At 37.0% G+C, this 21,293-nt stretch overlaps 1 protein-coding gene across 1 annotated transcript in view; it reads left to right on the top strand.

Moving 5' to 3' along the window:
- The window catches only part of PALM2 (paralemmin 2), a 125,129-nt gene extending 116,997 nt beyond the window's left edge, over positions 1 to 8,132 (top strand). The window contains exons 6-7 of the mRNA XM_018555109.1: positions 165 to 266; positions 7,396 to 8,132. Coding sequence (XP_018410611.1) covers positions 165 to 266; positions 7,396 to 8,132 — 839 coding nt within the window. The remainder of the gene's footprint in view (positions 1 to 164; positions 267 to 7,395) is intronic.
- The last annotated feature ends 13,161 nt before the right edge of the window (positions 8,133 to 21,293 follow it).

The raw sequence follows: 21,293 nt of genomic DNA, 5'->3' as shown, positions 1-21,293 counted from the left end.
AATGAATGTCCACTTTGTGTCCTCTGATCCAGCTGTTCAGTAGAACGCTCTCATGCCTATTGTGCCCGCTGATAAGTTAACTCTCTACTGCTGTCTAAGCACAGCTCTGGCTGCTGGGCTCCACAATGCTTCTAACTTAACTTTGTTTGCTTTTTTACCTATAGCAGATGCAGTGAACTATATCTACTCCCAGATCCCTGACCTCAAGAACCTTTACTCACATCAAGAATCTTCACTGATTTGTGACGGAACTACAAAGGTACCTGGTAAGTATATTAGATCTTTAACTAAATAATAGGTCAAATATAATTTTGATACATAGTTATGATGCACTATATACAAGACTGTATTGCATGGTATGTAAAAAAAAGTCAAAGCTTTGAAGCTGTGAAATTAAATTATCCATGCTCAGTTAGGCAAATAGATATGTGTCTGACTGATGTATTTTAAACCTTATTATTTTTGAACATGCTAATATTATTATTATGTTTAGTAGGATTATGAATTATTGGTCTTAAGCCTTTTATGAATCTACCAAGTCAAATGAAATAGAAAATACATTTATACTGCTTTTAAAGTATTCAACACCAGTGTAATACGTTAAGTAATCTTCCCTTAATAAAACCAGGGGGCTGCTATGGCTGACCTCCTCCTGAAAATGATAGTTGGTAGTTTATTCACTAACCTGGAACAAGTATGCACATCGGGGAATTCAGAAAAAAAGTCAGAAGTCTTTATCTTAACACTTGTTCCAGGTCAGTGTGTACGAGTATTGCAGGAAGAGGGTCAACCAACAGAAGTCAGCAATGACAGCGACATGGGAAAGGTTTCCTTCAAGTTTTCAGTGGACACTGGTGATTTACGTGGCAGATTTCTATGCATGATTCAGTCTCAGTGTGGTTCCTGTCTCCACCCTTTGCATAGAGGTTACTTTGAGGATTTCATGTTCTTGCTCTTGGGCTGTCATTTATTTCTTCTAGATGATAGAAAATCCTGCAGATTAAGTAATACAGCCTTGGCCTTGACATTAAAAGCTCAAGATAGCCATGTGTGTATCAGAAATGGGTCTATGTACTAAAGACAGGTGTACAATATGTAGCCCTACTTTTCTCTTCATCATTCTTTTACCTCTGACCTATCTTTTTAAAAACTGAGATGTGAGAAACAAGAGAGACAGAGACATGTGAACAAGCCCTCTGGATTCACTTCATAATGTTTCATTAACCCTTTGTGCTTGAACTAAACATTGGTACACTGATCAAGTGATTTTGTAGATGTGACTCCATTACTGCCACACATTGTTTACTTCAATGTCTATTCAGGTTAAAGTAACACAAAACATAAATCTTTAAATCTTATAAATACATTTCAGTACCATAAGTATTAACAATACTGAACCTTATTTGTGTATCACTGGGCTGTAGATCCTCCAATCATCTCAGAATTGGTGCTGACACTGTCCTTCCTTCTGGAGGGTGATTACTTTTGTTCCCCATGGTTCCTGTGTGTTTGTTGTAAAGGAGCCACCACCCCAAGCTCACTCCCAGGATGGACTAGTATCTCATGTTTAGTTTACTAATTTGTATTGAGATTGGAAAGGGGACTACTTTACAATACACACAGGGACCATGAGAAGCAAAAGTAGCCACCCTCCAGAAGGAAGGACAGTGTCAGCACCAATTCAGAGATGATTGGAGGATCTATAGCCGGGTGATGCACAAATAAGGTGCAGTATTTTTAATAGTTAGGGTACATGAATGTATTTGTGGGATTTAACTCTTGAGTTTAGTGTCATTTCAAAGGTATGCAAAAAGCGATGTGCTCTCAAAGTAGATGTAAACCCGAACTGAAAGACATTTACTTTGCTAAAACCAAGTATATTATAAATAACTGCCCTTTTTTGAGATAAAATACCTGTTTCCATTTTTTTCATTCTTTGCTGTATCTTTGCGGCAACTTCCTGTATACATGCATGCACTCCAGCTACGGCTGCATGGTATTTTGCATGGTGAATTTTCTGATGGTGACAATTTTGAACCCTGCCTACATAATATTTGTTTAACAGTCATGTCTAGTCACCATTGGATGCCCATATTAGAGGCTGACAATACAGGAGTAGAACTATGAGACACGGATAGCAAATGTCTGAACAAGGACCTTCATGGCAGGGTCACCAAGTATTATACTAATGCAATCTACAAATTTAGAATATTGTAAATGATTTTTGAAATTCCATTAGTATATTTAAGCTTTTTATGAGAGTTTAGTTTGTGAGTTTTCATATACTATGATGTGTTTGGGTGTTACAAGTAAACCCAGGTTTGCAGAATGGGCAGAACAGCTAGTAGGCAGTTTACCAAATAAGTAATTTTATGTTGGTCTAACAAACCTTTGTTTGTTTGACATACCTAATCATGTTTAGGGGATCATTAGAATTCCATTGCCTTCTCCATTAGCTTTTATGGTTTATTTCTTGTTTACCAAAAATATACAGAGGTTATGGCAAAATACATGGTAATAGTTTTATCACAATATAGAAATGTATTTATGAAAACAATGCAAAACTTCAGAGTAACTCTCCCAAAGGACTGTTCTTCTTTTTTCCCCCCTATCATGCCATCATTTTATTGGGCTTTTTGTCACTGTTTAAGTAATTCAGTTCTCATTTTTGTGGAAATATTATTATAAAACGCTTAATAGACACTTTGCATTTGCCCTACGATTTTCTGTCTGAGGAAAATGAGCGTCAGGAACCTTGATACTTTGAGAATGGAAGTTTTTTTTTATTCATATAGAATCAAAGAAGTTTTGTAACACTTCTTTAACATAATTTATAAACATTATTCATGATAATACATGGGTACTGACGACACATAAATGGTGTATATCATGTAAAATGCACAAATCAACACAAGAAAGAGTTAAAAGGCACAAAACAAATACAAATCTCTGTAATTCTAGACATTGTTCTTCAGTTTGTGGAAGTGCTTTGCTTCATGTCTTCATATCACTGGCTACTAGCAAATCTTCAGTTTGAAGATGATTTCTGGGCATCAAGTCCTCCACACCTTACCCCACTAACTAACTAACTGCCATGTTATTTAAAAAAAAAATCCTAATCTAAAAAGCCCCTTTTACTTACCTAAATACATAGTCATAAAATAAGCCGAGTCTCCTCACCTTCTCACTGCAGAGTGGGAAAATCCTTCTCTTGGTGCCCGCGTCACTGCCTGGGTGATGTGTGCACTTCCAATGATTGTCCAGTTGTGGTGTCCTCTCAGGTCCTAAAGACTGCAACAACGGAAATATGACAGCAGACAAAGATGAGTAAAAAGTGGTTTTAAGTTGTTGGTTTTTTTATGGCAAATGGGTAGAAGGTGTTCAGAGCAAAAAATGAGAGAAAAGTTCATCTTTGCTTTAAGATATTAGATAGATAGATAGATAGAAAGATAGATTTTATTTGTCACATACACAATCGTACAAGTATGATATGCAGTGAAATGCTTACACGACTGCAGAGCAGTCGTGACGGCAGCCGACTACACCGGCACCATCTTTGTAGAGCAGTACGGTGACAAGACGCGGATGTAGAGAGCCTGCAGCTTCTCCTAAAGCTCCGGGTGTATTGTTTAAGTACTGAGATCTACTTGTGAAGATTGAGGTTTTGGTAAAGAGAAGGGTAAGGATAATTTAATTAATTAAAAAGATGAAGTCAGAAATGGGCTTTTTATTATTAAAGGAGAAGATAGTTGTATACTGGGCTCAGTGATGTACCTAGAATAATTGAAACCCCCCATGCTTCTCTATATCACACAATTTGTTTCAGTAGTATTCATGAGCTTAAACTAATATTGGACAAAAATTATTGATATTTTTATGTCCTGAGATTACCCACCTCTCAAACATTCTGGGACCCAAAAAAGGCCTCCTCAGATTTTTCTTACCGGTGACACAGACCATAACCCTCTCCATTGATAATGTACAAAAGCCCTGACTGTCTCAGAGTGGTTCCCTGAACTCCCACTCATACAGTGCATTAAGAAACTCTTGGCATCCCTCCATGACAGGCACTCAACTTACCTAACCACATGGAGTATCTAGATCAGTGGTTCTCAACCTGTGCAATGCACCTATGGATAGAGCTACCTCGCTGCCCACCCCACCTCAAGCTGACACTCGGCGCTGGACAGCATATTTTGAATGGCTGCTTTGTGCAAGAACTGACAGTGCTGCGCTAGGGTGAGGCTGGGGAACCTTTCACCGAGCGCAGTGGAGGACATCCAGCGACCCAGTGAACATGGGGTTGTGACCCACTTTTGAGTCTCGAACCACGGATCTAGATCATCTTCTGCATGGCTGCCCTTTCATTCTCCATTTTCTTTACTTGAACATACATTCTCCATAAGACAGGCAATTGTAACTTTTTGGGGGGCCACAAACTGGCAGTTGTATAAACGTGAACAAACAGGCAGTTGGATAATTGGTCAATGTATGTAAAACAGTCATCATACTTTTAGCTACAGACTAGAGTAACAGTTTTTTTACACTGGGAATTAATATTTACATAAAAAACATATAAAATGTATACCATTTACATCCTTTTGGGCAGCTTGCTTTCAGTAATACATGTAATGTTATTTAGACATTATGTTATATAATATTTAGATCTATATGCATTTAGTAAACGTAGAGTACAGTAAAGAACATATCATACAATTATTCTTTGTTCTGTGCTGCAAAACTGAATAAATAGAAGATCAAAACTAATTTCTTGGTGTAATTTTCCTTTATCACATCTCACCCATTCTTGTATATATTAGCTCTTACTGGACAGAAACATTCAGTATCAAACATCTCACATTGCCATGTGGTATGTCATCATTAAGGGTGGCTATAGCAATTCATCAAATATCAGTTACAATTCTCAATTTGGATACATCCCAATGTTTACACTGACCCCAAAATTCTATGACCTAAGCAGATCATGGACAATATATAACTGTTCAGAAATTCAAGCTCTTATGTGCCAGTGGAAGCATAATTCTAAATATATCACCATACAGTATATTTGATTATACTATTTAGTGTCTATTTAGTGTATGCAAGACAGGAGAGTGTTTCTGCATTCTTTCCGATGCTTACCTACAGTAGGGAGTTAGGGAAAAGTAATCTGCAGTTCTCAGATGGGGCTTGTGAAAATGCCCATATAATCTTGCTGTGGGGGGTGCCACTTTTATGCAGGCCTGCTTATCTAGGTCATTATTGTGTGAAACATGGAATTACAGGTCCATCAAAGGCCCCCCTAGTGATAGAGTCTACTGTCCTTTGAATGGCATTCTGATCCATTCATTAATCACCTCAGTACAGCCGTATCATAAAGAAACAGCATAATGGTAAATGCTATTTTCTGAAGCGCCGAAAACACACATGGGTGGCTATTGCACCTATGAATGGCTGTGCTCTGAGCTGGTATAGTGATTACTGTGAACCAATCACAGATATCACAAGTGTAGAAACTGCTAGTGCTTACAAATAGTGAGCTCATTAACAACAGAGGAAGTTAACTGCCTCCATTTTGAATAAGCTGCATGTTTGGAAACACAGCAGAAAGGAGTATTTTAGTGGGATTGCTTTTTGGGCGGGGTATGGGGGTTAAAGTGCCATTAAATGCCAATTATTTTAGGATTTTATTTTAGGGGGCTTGGTAATGAAACCTTATATACAGGCTAGTACTAAAGTGGTTAATAAAGTGTTGCTCTGCATTTACAATGAGTTTATGGCTATCTTCTGCTAAATATTTCAAAGCATAAGTGCTTTAATTTATAAACTACATTAGTTTATATTTATCCTTTTAGGCACATCAGAATAAAGCTAAAGTCTACCAGCACAGTCATTTTATGCAATTTGTTCCATTTTTATTTGTTTTACCCTTCCAGGCATAGTTCAGTTGCTGACCTTAAACTCACAGTCAGACTTTCCCTAATCTGTATAAATTCTACATGGTTTTTGCCTTTACTCCAGACAAAAGATGTCAGATACATTAATCATCATGCTCTTCCTTCACTGTAGTACACTTATGTCTTCACTATGCTCCCAAGCACCACAGGAAATATTGTTTTAGTGTACTGTACTTAAGCTTCTCAGTTTGAATTAATGAAAATTGTGAAAAAATATGATGTTTGGCCTACAGGAATACTGTATGTTTTATTATATTGATGGCAAAGTCCTTGTCAAAGATATGTCTACACTGTTACTGTTAGACAAAACAGAACTGAAATGCTAACTGAACATGAAATAAGTCAGAAGAATCATATGGCAAAAATGCCTTATTGGGGTACTAAAGCAAATGTGTTTAGACATAGAATGGTGTCACAATTGTAAAGGATTCACTATTGATACACCCATATGTATCAATACCATAGGTCTTGTATTTCACAGGTAAAGCATACAAGTAATAAAGATATGCATGCACTTTTTGTAAATTGTGATAATTCCATTAATTTGTCTTTTAATTTTTTTTAGTGAATTGTTTAACCAGTGTACTTGAAGTGTGCTAGCTTATAGTAAAAGCAATATATGCAATTTGATGCCCCCCTCCCTAGGTGAACATACTCAACTCCTTTCACTACCCTGCCATTCAATACAGTGGTCAAGATTAAGGACAAAAGCCCTTGTGCTAAAACAGCGCTGACAACTCTGTCACTTGACCCCAAGTTACAATGCTGGATCTAACACCAACACCAGCGCTGTCATATGAGGGGAAGGGAAACTAGGAACATGCCCTTCATACCTAGAAGTATGAGGTATTTTCTTCCCTCCTGGCAGCTGAACTGATCTGTGGTGGAGCAAAGGTAAAGAATGGGGAGGACATGGTTAAATCTCAGCTGGCAATGGTAGCTCCCTAGCCCTAACCTTTGTGGCACACTTCTTCTGAAACCATGATGAATTTTAGAATTTTAGAATGTTTTAGTACTAGGTATAAAATTCAATCAATAATTTTTAGACAATATAGAGTATGACAGTATACAACTCTGGATTTAGAAAATACTTGGAGATGTGGCAGGTATGATTTCAGTGTCTATGTTCACATTAGTGCATGTCACACTGATCTACACAATGTTATATGTCTTATGTGGCAATATCACGATGCTTTTCATCTGGATTCCTTACTGTAACAATTCACAGCTGATTTGTCTCAACCTATGTCTGTCTGATGTTTGGTCACACATAATATTTAGTTTAACAAATTTCCTGTCAACTGAAGTGTTAACACATTGTGCTTTTAATGTTAGATTGTTGCAGTATTAGTGCACATTACCCTGTATGTTTGCCAATTAACCATTCACTTGCTTTATGTGTTGTAACATGCACCTCCTTTCTTGTTTCTGTTTTAAGCATTGTACGCCATGGAAATTAATGTGGAGAAAGACAGAAAGACAGGAGAGACCAAGATTCTCTCTACAGCTGCCATTGACTCAGAGGGGTTCCACCAGAGAGGAGTTAAAGTCTTTGATGATGGTAACAAAGTAGTTTATGAGCTTCACCATGCAGGTGCTGTGGTAGAAAATGGTGTCCATAAATTAAGTACAAGGGATGTAGATGATCTTATACAGAAATCTACACAATTAGCAGGGCAAGACATTTTACCCAAGAGAACTCTTACCAATGAAGGAATCTCTAGCCACATGAAGGAGCAATTGCATTTTAAGGAAGCTAAACTAGAAATGGTGCATAAACCAAGCAAAGGGTTTCCTTTAAAACTTGGACAACAACATGTGAGAAGTGGTGGAAGTGATGTGAACGAGGCCTCGCTGGAGCAACCAGTGACAATGATCTTCATGGGCTATCAAAATATAGATGATGAGGAAGAGACTAAAAAAGTGTTGGGTTTTGATGACACTATGAAAGCTGAGCTTGTTCTCATTGATGAAGATGATGAGAAGTCTTTGCGGGAGAAGACAGTAACTGATGTGTCAACTATGGATGGAAATGCTGCAGAACTGGTCTCTGGGAAGCTTCTCACTGAGACCACAGAACCCTCTTCACCTGAGGGCAAAGAGGAGAGTCTAGCCACAGAACCCATTACAGGTACAGAAAAGAAAGCTCGCTGTAAATGCTGTATTGTAATGTGATTGCCCTTCTCCTTTAAGCCCAACAGCACAGACACTGCCAACTTTGTATCACATACAATGATATGAGCTGTACAATACTGTGACCTGGGAGTGGATATCTACATTGCCTTGAAATTGTTTTTTTTTTTTTATACATATATTATTTTATCATATACCATATGTGCTGTCTACTTCATTGTTTAGGATCACAAAGTTGAACATCTGTGACTCTAAGCAATCATATAATTATATAATGTCATATAATTATATAAGAAGTCTACCCAATATGGAGATAACAATACTCTAGTTCTAAAACAGTAAAATGCTGCTGTATTACTTATGGCACATAACTAATCATTTTAAATCACAATTGCAGAACAAATAATTAAAGTATTGCTGAAACATTAACATGTATGGAGCAGGGTTTAGGGTTGGAACAATAGTCCACATAACAATGTTGTGCATTTACTTATAGGCATCAATCGCATCAATCAATGATCAGTTTTTATAGAAGTTGATATTCCGATTTCAATCGGTCGCTGGTTAAGCTAGCCACAAATGGGCCATTTAATGGCAAAAAAAAGGCCTAAAGTATCTATTCTATTAGGCCTAAAGTACCTATTGTAAGCCTTTGTCAGATTCAATTAGATTGGGGCATTCAGCAGACCAAGCTACCAAAATCAAACCTGAGTTGGTTGGGTTACTTTCTCCACTGTACATGAACTCTACAATATTTCAGTTCATGTCCTTTTCCTAGAAATATTTGTAAAATATTTTGAAGGGTGTGGAGTGGCTGCTTGCCTTAAATATTGCCCTTTATTGTATTGTTTCTTTATCTCTGATATAAAATGCCATGACATGTACAAAAGTGACTGTACACCTGGAATCACTTATACAATAGGCTTTTAAATGCTGATTGTCTTTTCAGTCTTCCTACATGCACTGTAGAAGGAAACAGGTTTTATGATAAAACGCTGTTTAGAGAATACAGAGCTATTTAAATTTGTTACCTTACCACCTTTAATACCATACTTGAAAATTACATATTTATAAAGGTTACAGACAGGTGAGAAAATAGTTTATGGCAAAATATATTTTTTCATGATGTACATTTCTTTAAAAAAAATAGAAGATTTTTTTCCACACTAAACATGTGGATTTTACTCGTTTGCCTTATGTTCTGAAATCATTATGATATCTTTGTATGTATGCATGGGCAGTCATTTAGGACATACATGCTAGGGAGTGGTTAAAAGGAGTTGGTTGTACAGCACAAGCTAATGCATTACAAAAATCATGACAACAGGAAAATACTGGATTTTAAATAGTCAGTACAAACAGTAGCATCTTTATAAGAATCTTCAACAGAAAGGCAAAATAGCCAGAGAAGTTGCCTATTTAAATGGGAAGCTCCTCAACTCCGTGCAAACAGATTTGTGAGAGTATTATGGTTGTACAACAGTGCAAACATAGTACTTAATTAAATTCATCTAACACTTTACATCTCACCCATAACAAAATTACCAACATGTATGTAGCCAAGGTATAATATATGACTAACAGTACATGTTGAGTTACTCTCTGTCTACAGTGCACGATAGGGTGATATAATTGGGTTTATTCTTTAAAACAGCGCAAAGAGCAGTATCATTTTTCATTAATATGCAATGAAAACTAGTCAGTTTTCAGCTTACCAAAGTCATGTTAGTGCAAAATGAACCTAACTGGTTGCTATGGATTACTGCACTTTGCACGTTGCTCTTTGCCTTATGAACTACGCCTTATAATGAATGGTAATGTGGCAGTACTGTGTCTTACAGTGGCTGCATGGGTTTGTACATCTACAGGAAGAATAATAGATTGTTTAAAATTACACAAAAGCCTTCTGATATCCTTTAATATTTTTACTGTACAGCCTCCTGTGGCATTTCCTTAATTATAGTATGTTTATTAAGTTCTGTGCCATGAGTCATGCTGAGATATAATGTCAGTGCATCAGGTATGATCAGTTACGATCTGCCTTATGTAACTCCCATTATCCATTCAATTTTAGTACTGTGGTGTGCTCACTAATATGTGTCAGCCTTCGTTTTCCAGACATATTTAAACACAACCTTGAAAAGTTGGGAAACATAGTTTCCTGTTATTTCCTTGCTGTTTTACCTATCACTGTTTGATCAAACACATCTAAGACCTGTCTCATTTGCACAGAAAACAGCTTTTCAAATCTCATCCTCAGTATAAATATTAATGAATTATTGAACATGCTTTTAATATCTCTACTGTCTGCATATATTACATCAGATATGCCAAATGATTTTGCTTGCTGCCATTTCATCCCTTGCCTTACACTCTTTATGAAAAAAAAAAAAAATAGAAAACCAAATGTTATCATTAATTATCCTTATCAGCTTAAGATAATTTATCATTGTATATTTTCTCCTTTTAATATATTTTTGATTTTTTTTTTGTATTTGTTTAGGGATGCACAGATACCAGTTCAGATATCAGTGCAGATACCTGGCATTTTCACAAGAACTATCAGGTTAGCCGCGGTTGCAGCTAGGACCGGGCCCTGGTACTCTACCACTGTCCTGAAGTCATTAGTCTGTATTGTTTTAGAAAATGACAATACATGACAATACAAAAAACGGTGTCAGTGATTGGTATCTGTTAGTACTTGGACAAGTATCGATACTTGTACTTGGTCTGGAAAAAATGGTATCGTTGGCATCCCTAATATATTAATATTAAAAACAAATCATACATTAAAACATTAATGCACAAATACCTGTAGCCCCGTAGCCAATGCTCCTTACAAATGACAGCTGCCTCCTAACTTTTGAGTTTTTCTCTAGTCTAGTCTTGGAGCTGTAAAGTATCTGTATTTGTACCAAGTACAGTACTTGGTATCTGTGCATCTCTAGTTTTTGTTTCCATGGATGCGGCTAAATAAAGGTTTAATGACCCATAACATGCTAAATTACACTTTTGGATAGATATTCACACTAGCCCCATCAATAAAATATATAAAAGCAGAATTATGTGGCACTAATTTAAACTTATTTAAAGTGAACCTAAAGTATTCTACTTCTACTGTAAGGTCGCACAACTTTCATCTTCCGAGCACGCTGGAAAACCTGCCAAAAATCGGCGGGTTGGTGGCGTGCTCGGAAGACGTACACTGCCCGCTCAGCACTGCAATCATCGGAAGCCCTCCCCTCAGCGGGTAGGGCTTGCGATGATCGCAAGTACTATCTGCCTGCCCAAGATGGGAAGATCGTACAAAATTTTAATCACCTTACAACCATTGCACAAGGGTAGTCGTGCGATGGTTGTAAGGTGTATGGGCAGCTTAAGCTATTAGAAACCAACTAAAACCCAACTCTAGAGTCTTTGTTGTGATCACATTAAACTTTGCATTAAACGCATCTAGAGAGGTCAGGAATGGCTTGTACTGCTTGTATAACAATATATAAATAGATTAGTGCCCATAGTCTGGGCACAGGTGCACTTTAAACCAGAACTATTATATTAAGTGTTACAGTGTTATAGCATATGACCATATCCCAGCATGGAGATCAACAAATAAACCAGTAAAATCTAACCCCATTTTGTTTTCTCCATCCCCCCAAAAATAGGTTTGTTGCGATACATTTTATGGCACAATGCAAAGGATGAAAGCACATGCTTCAATACTTGCTATAGGTACCAGCGCATTTGAACACATACCATGAGCAAGTCTCTTGTAGTGCTAAAAATGCTAAAGTTTGCTACACATAGCAGAATAAAACTGAATCATGTGAAGAAGACATCACTAATTTAATTTATTCATGTGATGATCATACACTAAACAATAAGGCTTTGATATTCAGCACTAAGCATTCCAGAACCATGCTGTCACATTAGCGATTTGGCATCCAGTTAGGAATCCTCAGTAAATGGGAAATAGTCATGCACAGCTACACCACCCCTGCTTGTCAGTGTTATTTGTTCCAAGTGAAAAATGTGCCCTTTGGAATAATAACTTCAGCAACTACTGGAATACTCTGTAAAGTAACTGCCCACAATACCTGATGCGTCTTTTGACACGTCTACTTCCTTATTCCTTTCCCTGAAATTCAATGCAGATCTGTTGCTGTTATGGATTTTACAAGAATTTCCATTTTCTTCCATGTTGAACAGCACTCATTAACCACTATCACTATTACTTACCTTACTTAATATTTTAAATTTAATTTTAACAATACAAATGATAGCTCAGTTCATAATTTAGTGCATCCAATAGCAAACTGATTTCTTCCAAATCTGTGTAATTTTATGGTCTTGGATGGTCACAGCGTCAGTCACCGAGTGAGGATGTACACTGTGGGGGACAGGTATCAATTCTGTCGCACAGCAAGGCAATGCTTATCAGAAGCAGTGAGATAGATTATGAGACAGATTTACTATAAGAGTCCATTTGTTTTACCATATGTTACCGCAACACATGGCAACACCTGCACTGTGTGTTAAGGTGCCATTTATTTTGAATGGTACCCCAACATATTACACAGTAGTGGCCTAAGGACACTGCACTGCAGCTCTTGATGTGCATTGCATTGTGGTGTGCTGCATTAAAAAATGATACATGTCTACTGCCAGCCCATTCAAAAAGCTATGTTGGATAGTTTGACTAGGCCCTACGAGTGCTTCTTTATCCATGAAATCCTTCCCCAGCTCTTAAAGTAGCACTGCAACAGAATAAAACCTGCCCCTGGCTACTTTTGAATTGTGTATCTGTTTGGGGTGAAAATCAGTGCTAAATTTGAAGTAATCTGCAGTTTGAGGTGCACATATGGCTGTCTATTGTAACGCATAAGTGCAATAGTACCTAGAATAGCAGGGTACAAGTAGCACCTGTTCTCAAAATGTACAAATTGTGATAACTTTTTCTTTTTTTCCCTCTCCTGTCCACTGGACAGTTTAGCAAGAGACCTATAGGGTGCAGGGATGTTGAGAGTAGTTAGAAGGTTCTATACAGTTCAGGACACATGAAACCATCTCTTCTTTCTCTTGTTTAGCGATCTGTATAGCTGGAATATCCTTCTGCATATAAAACAGGCCACATGTTGACCAGAGTATTACAGCAGGTGGAACACATACAAAAGGGTATCGTTTATGGAATCTAAATGCAGCTCTGGCCATAGCTTCACTTCAGCTCACTTTCATATTTTGTAAAGTTGTGTTACCTACACCCCAAAAGCTTTAGCATTCATTTTGCTTTCTTGAGCTTTTTTGTGCATATGGTTTGGAAATAGAGCTCACTCAAGCAATGTAGAAATACTGTATGTCAGTCTAAACACTTAGCTGTTGGATCTAATTAGGTAGACTGTAAGCTATCACTAAAGATGCACACTTTTGCAGTGCTTTAACATAAGGCACGTTGACTAGCGTTATTTCACATGCTAACATGCATTGTGTTAGGGCAGCCCATTCATTTGGCCTAATACACCAAAATGCACCAAAAAGGTGCATGTACTTTTTATTCAAATGCAGCGCACCATAATGCTGTCCATTGGCAAGGTGCGTTGTGGTACCATTAAGAAAGAATAGTACCAGAGCACCACAACACGCATTTTTGCGCATTCCAGCAGTGCAAAAGTGTGAGCCAAGCCTCAACAAAAAAGATATGAAAGTATGTATCTTTTCAAAATGGCCTTAAGTTAATGGTGTTTTGGAATTTGCATATCCATGCTATAACAGCAAGTCCTCGTGTAATGATTGATGATCACTAGCTACTGCAGCAATGTGGCTTAAAGGGTAGTTTCTGTGTATGTCTATGACTCAGACTTATACACTGCGGTAATAGTAAAATGTGCATTTTACTGTTACATGGTGTGTTGCCATGCCATTCATTTTGAATGGCAACCCAACACACTAATATGGTAGTGGGCAATGCATCTGATCTGCAACACTTCACAACACAAAGCGTTAGTGCTACTGTGTGCTGTGTTTAAGAAAATAAGTAGTTTTTGGTTTTGGCTGCATTGTGGTGCATTGGCAACCCACTCAAAAGGTACATGTAACACTAGATGTGTTATTGCGGCATAAAACTAAGGTGCAGATGGGCTCTAATGAGTACACATTATTGTAATATTTACCTCACAATTTTATATAATTTGCTGTTCCTTCTTTCAAAGATGGTATTATATATCGTTTTTTTTTTTTTTAAATTCCTCTGCTAGTTAAAAGTGTTCTTACTAGAAAATTTGATGTTGTTCATAGCAATTAATCAGCATTTACTTGTCTTTTTTGCAATGCTTTTTGGAAATAAAACAAATGTTCTGATAGGTTACAAATGGCATTTTATTTTTAGCCATTTGATAGATTAGACTTACAGAGAGTCTGTTGTGTTCAATCTGTCAAGGAGGCTGGAACAGTAAATAACTATGTTAAGCAGGAAGCACAGCCTATATATGTAATAATCAAATGTGACCACTTATAACACCATCTAAAACTAGAAACAAGATCTGAATACATTAATGTGCACAGAAAAGAGAATGTACATTTAGTTAACTTTATTTAAAAAAAACTATGGTCCAATCAGGATTAATCGTTTGTTTTAAACATTAAAGGATAAATGCACTTTAAAACAAAGAGCACTTATCCTTTTTGTCTCCCTCCCTTGGCCTAAATGATCCCGCCCCATGCAGATCTGTATTTACCAAGATCCAGCAGGCACAGTTCCACTATTGTCTACATCCAATGCCACATTATTCCCTCTGCTGGCTGCCCTTGCACATTACAGCCCCATAGACCTCCATGAGGCCATCTGCCAGCAGGGAAACCTATGTGACCAGGAGAGGGAGACTTGCAGAGCTGAATGCCAACAAACAGTGGAGTAGTGGACCCTGGATCTCAGTATGTATTGATCTGTGGAGGGCAAAGGTGGGATAGTTTAGGTCAGGGAAGGGGGCAAAAAAAATAGGTGCACTTTGTCTAAAAGTGCACTTATTCTTTAAAAGACAGAGCTCAGGTCATCAGGTCTGACCCACCAAAAGAAACCAGGTCCACTTGCAACCTCTGTAGTTTCTGGCTCTCTGACATGTTGCCAATTCTTTTAAAAAGCACACGATTGGTAAACATTATCATATATGTCATGAAAGTATACTTATATTGTAGACCTCCTCGCCTCCAGCTCCCCCTGCCAGTCTTATATTCACCTTTCCTTAATCTACCAAGATATTGCAAATGAGGCTGATCAATATCTTCTGAGCCTGTCCCGCACATGAGCTGTGCACTCCTATTTCTTCCTATGGAGAGTTAATGCAGAGTACAGGCTTGTGCCCAGAAGCTGTCTATGGTAATGAATAGGAGTGCAGAGTGCACGCCTGGTTTAGAAGATTTTGACAAGCAGCTCTGCGGCCTCATTTGCAGTATCTTGGTGGGTCGGTCCAGGTGAATATAGCACTGGCCAGGGGTAAGGGAAACTAAAGCATAAGTGCAACTGCTACTAAGTTTCCAAATATCTAAAATGCTTACTAAAAGTTCTACATTTGTTATTTTAACAGATCACACAGTTATAAGTAATTTGAAGAGATGCTAGGAACGTAGAAAGAAACTACAACCATAAATGCACATGTAGGACCCTATAGAGATTTTAGCTACCTATGACTTTCTAGTGGCAGTGACTAAGCTTTTCTTTTTAAAGTGTGAGAAAATATTTTGATACACTCTCAGTGACTTTTTGATTTTTTTAAAATATATTTTGTGATATGAAATGTTTACACTTGGTTTGCATTGTGTGTACTTTTGTTTACTCAGTGCACAATATTTTTACATAGTTTTAAGATTCTGTAACCCTTCACTATTCTGAAATGTGATATAGAAGATGACAGGGTTTCCAGAATTTATATATCTTTATATCTCTATGGCATATTATTAACATATATGTGTGAATGATTTATGGAATGTGTTTCGGTAGATTCTGATTTACATTTAAAATGTGTCTAAATAAGCAGCTATTCTTATAATGTACTGTTCTGAAATATTTTTAAATGCTGTTTTCCTGTTTCTTTCATTCCCTCCTTGTTTTCCCTTTTACAAACTCTGTACAAGCACAACATTCTCTTTGAAGCCTATGTGGTCACTATTGCCACTGAAATTAATGCAAACAGAAATGTTTATAATTTATCTTCCATGGGCAGTAGTTGCATTTCAAAATGAATGTATTTGTACATAATTAGCAACTGATGTTGTGTACTGGAACTGTGCCAGCCAATCAAAAATCATCTTTTAATTTCTACCCTTTTGAAGCTGCTGAAAGCTGATTTCCAGTTGTATTCCCAGAATTATTGCATACAGTTACACTTTGCATTGTTATGAAATTGGCCTAGTAGTATATTATTTACTACAGGTAATTAGGGGGTGATATCCCCCATGTGCCACAGCTGCATTTCCTCCCCATCTCCAGTATTATTTAGTCTGCCTCTTTAAAGTTATTGATGTCATCATAGGAAAGCACAAACAAACCATGTAGGTTTCACTTGCTACTTTTCCTATTCCCTGGGGAAATCAGTATGTTCTGTGAAGTCATTCCAATTTGATTCACTTTCTTCTCAGCTAGAAACAAAATGGCAAGATGGAACCCCCATATGACACATATCCAAACTACACAGCTTTCACATATCTTCTTTTATTCCCAAATAATGTTCAAGTAAATGAAAGCTTCTTTCATCAATATCTTTATTCTGTGAGAATGTTAAGTGTTTTTAATCTTTGTTCCCATCACTCTCAGCACCAATGAAATGTTCTTGGTACAAAGGGATTATAGAATGTAACGTATAAGAGAAAATTAGAGATGACTCATGGTGGTAGAAGCTAATGTGACTGATATGTCACTGTATAGAGTGAATGTAAATAATGTGTAGAAAAGTAAAAGTATGAAGTTTAGTACTAGATACATTTTAAAAGGAACCTGTGTTTTGGCCATGCAGGGCAATGCAGCAGGTCCACTTCAGTGGCAGGCCAACCAGCTGCACATGCTCACTTTTCCTTCACTCCCCCTGCTCTGTTCAGCCCCTGGGAGAAAAGAGAGAAAGCCCTGTGTAAGCTTTAAGACACAACTTGGGGGGACTCTTTCCCTGCCCTCTAAGTGACAGTGCTGATTCAATCACCAAGCACCAGCACTGTCACATGAAATGAAACAGAGTAAGTCACGTGCTGCCCACACCCCAAAGCATTATTTGTTTTAGCTCACAAAGGCTGAAAAGAGCAGCTAAAGAGTTAAGGTAAGGTGAGTATGTGTCGCTGTTGGGATGCCATGATGCAGCTGAACCAACTGCTTGGCCCTAAATGAGAAAAGCTTAGGTTCACTTTAAGAAGGAAGTCACATGACAGTGAAAACTCAGCAATCCCTTTTCATGTAAATAGCTCACATCTGATATGCATTGTGCCTTATACTATATGTTTCTATTTCTAAACATAATTACTATGGCACTTTGGCACATGTACGCATTTTGCCTTTAATACGTTATTATACTTTGCTTTAATAAATCCTAAATGTCCATTGGTAGCTCAAATGTCATTATATAAAACCTTAAACCCACTCTGCACTCCTTTATTCAATACATGTAGTTATTAGCTATACTATGCTGCTTACTCTGAATTATTTTGCATCCCGTATGAAAAAAAAAACAAGTAGCACAGGTTTATCAATAGTGGTTGCAAGTATCTATGCAATCATGCTGGACTTTAAGTACCACTATTAATCAGTCATCATAAATCATCTTTGTTTTATAATTGTAAAGCTCTTTTATACCAGAATGTTATTCAAAGAAGGGTGTCACCATAGCTAGAGTTGACCCTGAAACTGCTATGGGGTCCTAGAAGCACAGGAGGGGCAGAGTTTAATGACTAAACAGTGAATATTTGTCAGTGGTATTAGCATTTGGCAAATGCACTGAGATAAAATGGAACTAGAATGTCTAGTTTAGGGAAACATGTTTTGCATTCAGGCTCAGAAGAGCTCAATGTGAAGGATGTAAAGGGCAGTCATAATAAAACATGCCAAGCTATAAACAAAATGGCAAGATGGAACTTGGGAAAACACAATATTTTAAGATAATTAGGCATTACACAGTATGTTCATGCTCCACATATTAGAGCACTATGCATAGTATAATTAACCAGAATCTCAAGACGTTTAGATTGACGGACAGCTAGTAAAAAAATAAATAAAAAAAAATACTTTGTTAATAAGGAAGGGGTCCTGTTAGACCCTACAGGAACATGGTTGGAATGGCAGTTCTTACCTCTGCATACCTTTATACCTGCATCAACATAAAGGTACACTGTGGAGTTACAAAAATTCAAGTAGACAGCAAATCTAACACATTTTACCTATGGATCATACTTTAAAAATCTCAGTAATTTATTTTAAGTCTCTAAGCTGTATGTAATTGTCTTTGGAATATACTACCCTCTCATATTCCCAAGAATAGTGCAAAACAACAAACAATACATTTCCTTTTAGATGGGATAATGTATTTGACACCCAAAGAAAACAAGTTTGGAGAATCTTATGGCTCTGGGTCACATGGTATTTCACATTTTTGGCATTTAGATATTAAACCTGACCTATCCATAATATAAAGACAACTAATATCACCAGAGATATTTCTGAATGTTGTAATAAGTTTCATTTATAGTCAACACTATTCCACATTGCTAAGTGGAAATGAGTGTCAACATTTTCTGCTTTTATCCAAATTGGTTACTATATCTCTTCAAGCATAACAAACTAAGTCACATTGACCATTAAAGGCAGCAATTCCATCAAAATGCTTTGATTTTTGCACACATGGATAGTTTTTTTTCTTACGTCTAATCTGGAAATCTCAGTGAAATGGATATTCAACATGCTGTTAAAAAATATTTCATTTTCCAATAGAGGCCAAAGACAATGTTGTGTGTTATCACTGCTGTGTAGTGAATGTATGGTCACGGGTGAGAATTGTGAACCTAAGCATTTAACTTATGTATGATTACATGTGATGTAATTTGTACTCTTACGTAAATATTACTATTACTATTAAGTAAATACTTTGGGGTTTTTGTTACATTCACTTCTATAAAAATGATAAAACAATGACACTGCCGAGAGCACCTGGTGCTGCAATTGTGGCTTATCTATTTTCTCTGTATAGTGTTACTATAGGAAATAAACTTGCTTTTCTTTGCTTTGTGTCTCTTTTCTGCTTCTCTTGCCTTTATTATACACTCTGTTATTGCTTTGAATCTTTTTGCCTACACAGTCATGGCACTTCTACTAACCAAGCAACTTTTCACAATTCTTCACATTATCTCAATGAATAAAAACAGTTCTGTCCAGCCACCATTCTGTTCCTTTCATGTTTGTCAATATCATCCTATATTTCATATGTTCTTCTTAGAACTCCAGTTACCATACTGTAACACTGATAACACTCACTAAATGTTTAACATGATTTTCTTCTTTACCTATTAAATCAATCTCCTTTTAAAAAACCTTGGATTGTTAAGTGATGAGGGGACCATTTACTACAGAAGTCAAGTTTTTTTGTTAGCATTTACATTTAATTCCAGTCTCTGATTATGTTATATTGGTGTTGGGTGGAAAGCATAAGCCCAGTATCGTGGCTGGTCAGATACCTACCTTGCCCTGCTTCTCAAGAGATTTGACAGCTAATACATAGTGAAACCATACAGCTTATTGCAATATGGTGTGTAATCTTACAATTATCTTTAGAAACTAAATCAGCATCTTATCCACAAGATTATAATGTATAATACATCTTTGACACTTTCAGGTTTCAATACTAAAGTCTGTTTAAAGAAAAAACGGAACCAAATTTTATGTACATGGACTTCATTTGAATGGAACAGCAGGCACTTCCAGGTGCTTGTAGGTCATGGCAGTTTTTTTTATAGTGTCCTGGGACTCTGAATCCCAGGCCACTCGAAATTGCAAATACTGACTATAGTCATAAAGTCGAAGGCTCATCCCACCCCTTTCACCCTCTGTACACAACTATTGGCTATCACTTTGATGGATGGCATAACCAACCAATAGTGTGGTGCAGGTGGTTGGAGGATGCAGATAACATTTGCAATTTAATGACTGAAGGCAGTATTTGCATAATTGAGTGTCCCGGGATTCAGAGCTTCCAGGATGACATTGATTCAAGAGATGGTTTATTTTAAATTAATTTGTATAGGTACACTTTTACAATTACCTAATCTATTATTGGTTGTTACACTCTGAAACTCTGAAGGAGATTGTTGTGAAATCAGGAGACATTACAGTTGTTAGTAACTAAAACCTCTTAATAAATAGCATTTATTTGCCATGCCACTGGTATATGTAATACCCAGGATATCAAGGTTTGAAGCATGTACTGCAGGTATCCTTATGAAGGTAAAATCACTGACATTTATAAAGGATAGTGATTGGAGCTACTGTACATGAACAGGCTTACAAAGGACAGAGGCGTTCCTGATATACTTAGCAATGTCAAACTACAACCTCCCTCCATACAAAATGTGAGTGCTGCACATTTTTGATTTATACCTCACGCAAGACAGACCAGGTGGTCTTCATACTTGTTTTCCTCTTATATGTTGCATGAACAGACTGCATACAAAGCACCATGAAGTTGATGGTGTAAATAACCCGTGTTGAGCACTGTATTGGATGATTAGCCTGCAGGATAGGAAGAAAAAAAAAAGGGAAATAGGATTTCAAGTATAACAAATATGAAGTTACATTATTATATTTACAGTCTGTCTTTTATTTGTGCTTTATCTGCTCAAGGGCTCTGGGCACCTGTGGGTAAATCCAGTAACATAACAAGGAGGAATTGGGTGTTGGGTCTCCTAAGATATTATATAAGACTTTAACATAATTTAGGATAAAAGGGCAGATCTCTACGAAATGGTGTTCAGAGTTACTACGAAGACCTAAGTCCTAACTATCAGGGACCACAGTGCATTTCTCCATTAACACTGAAAAAATTCTGACACATACAAAGCGAATAATGAATTTTGCAAAGCATGATGAGAAATTCAATTCTAGTCAAGAGTATAAAGTCTGAAACAGCATAAAGAAAACACGTAACAATAGTATGAACACCATAACCTGTCTTGTCATTACAACATTGG

This window comes from Nanorana parkeri, unplaced genomic scaffold (genome assembly GCF_000935625.1).
Source record: "Nanorana parkeri isolate BGI_ZX_2015 unplaced genomic scaffold, ASM93562v1 scaffold183, whole genome shotgun sequence".
Classification (NCBI taxonomy): domain Eukaryota; kingdom Metazoa; phylum Chordata; class Amphibia; order Anura; family Dicroglossidae; genus Nanorana; species Nanorana parkeri.
This window is presented reverse-complemented; position numbering and strand designations above follow the sequence as displayed.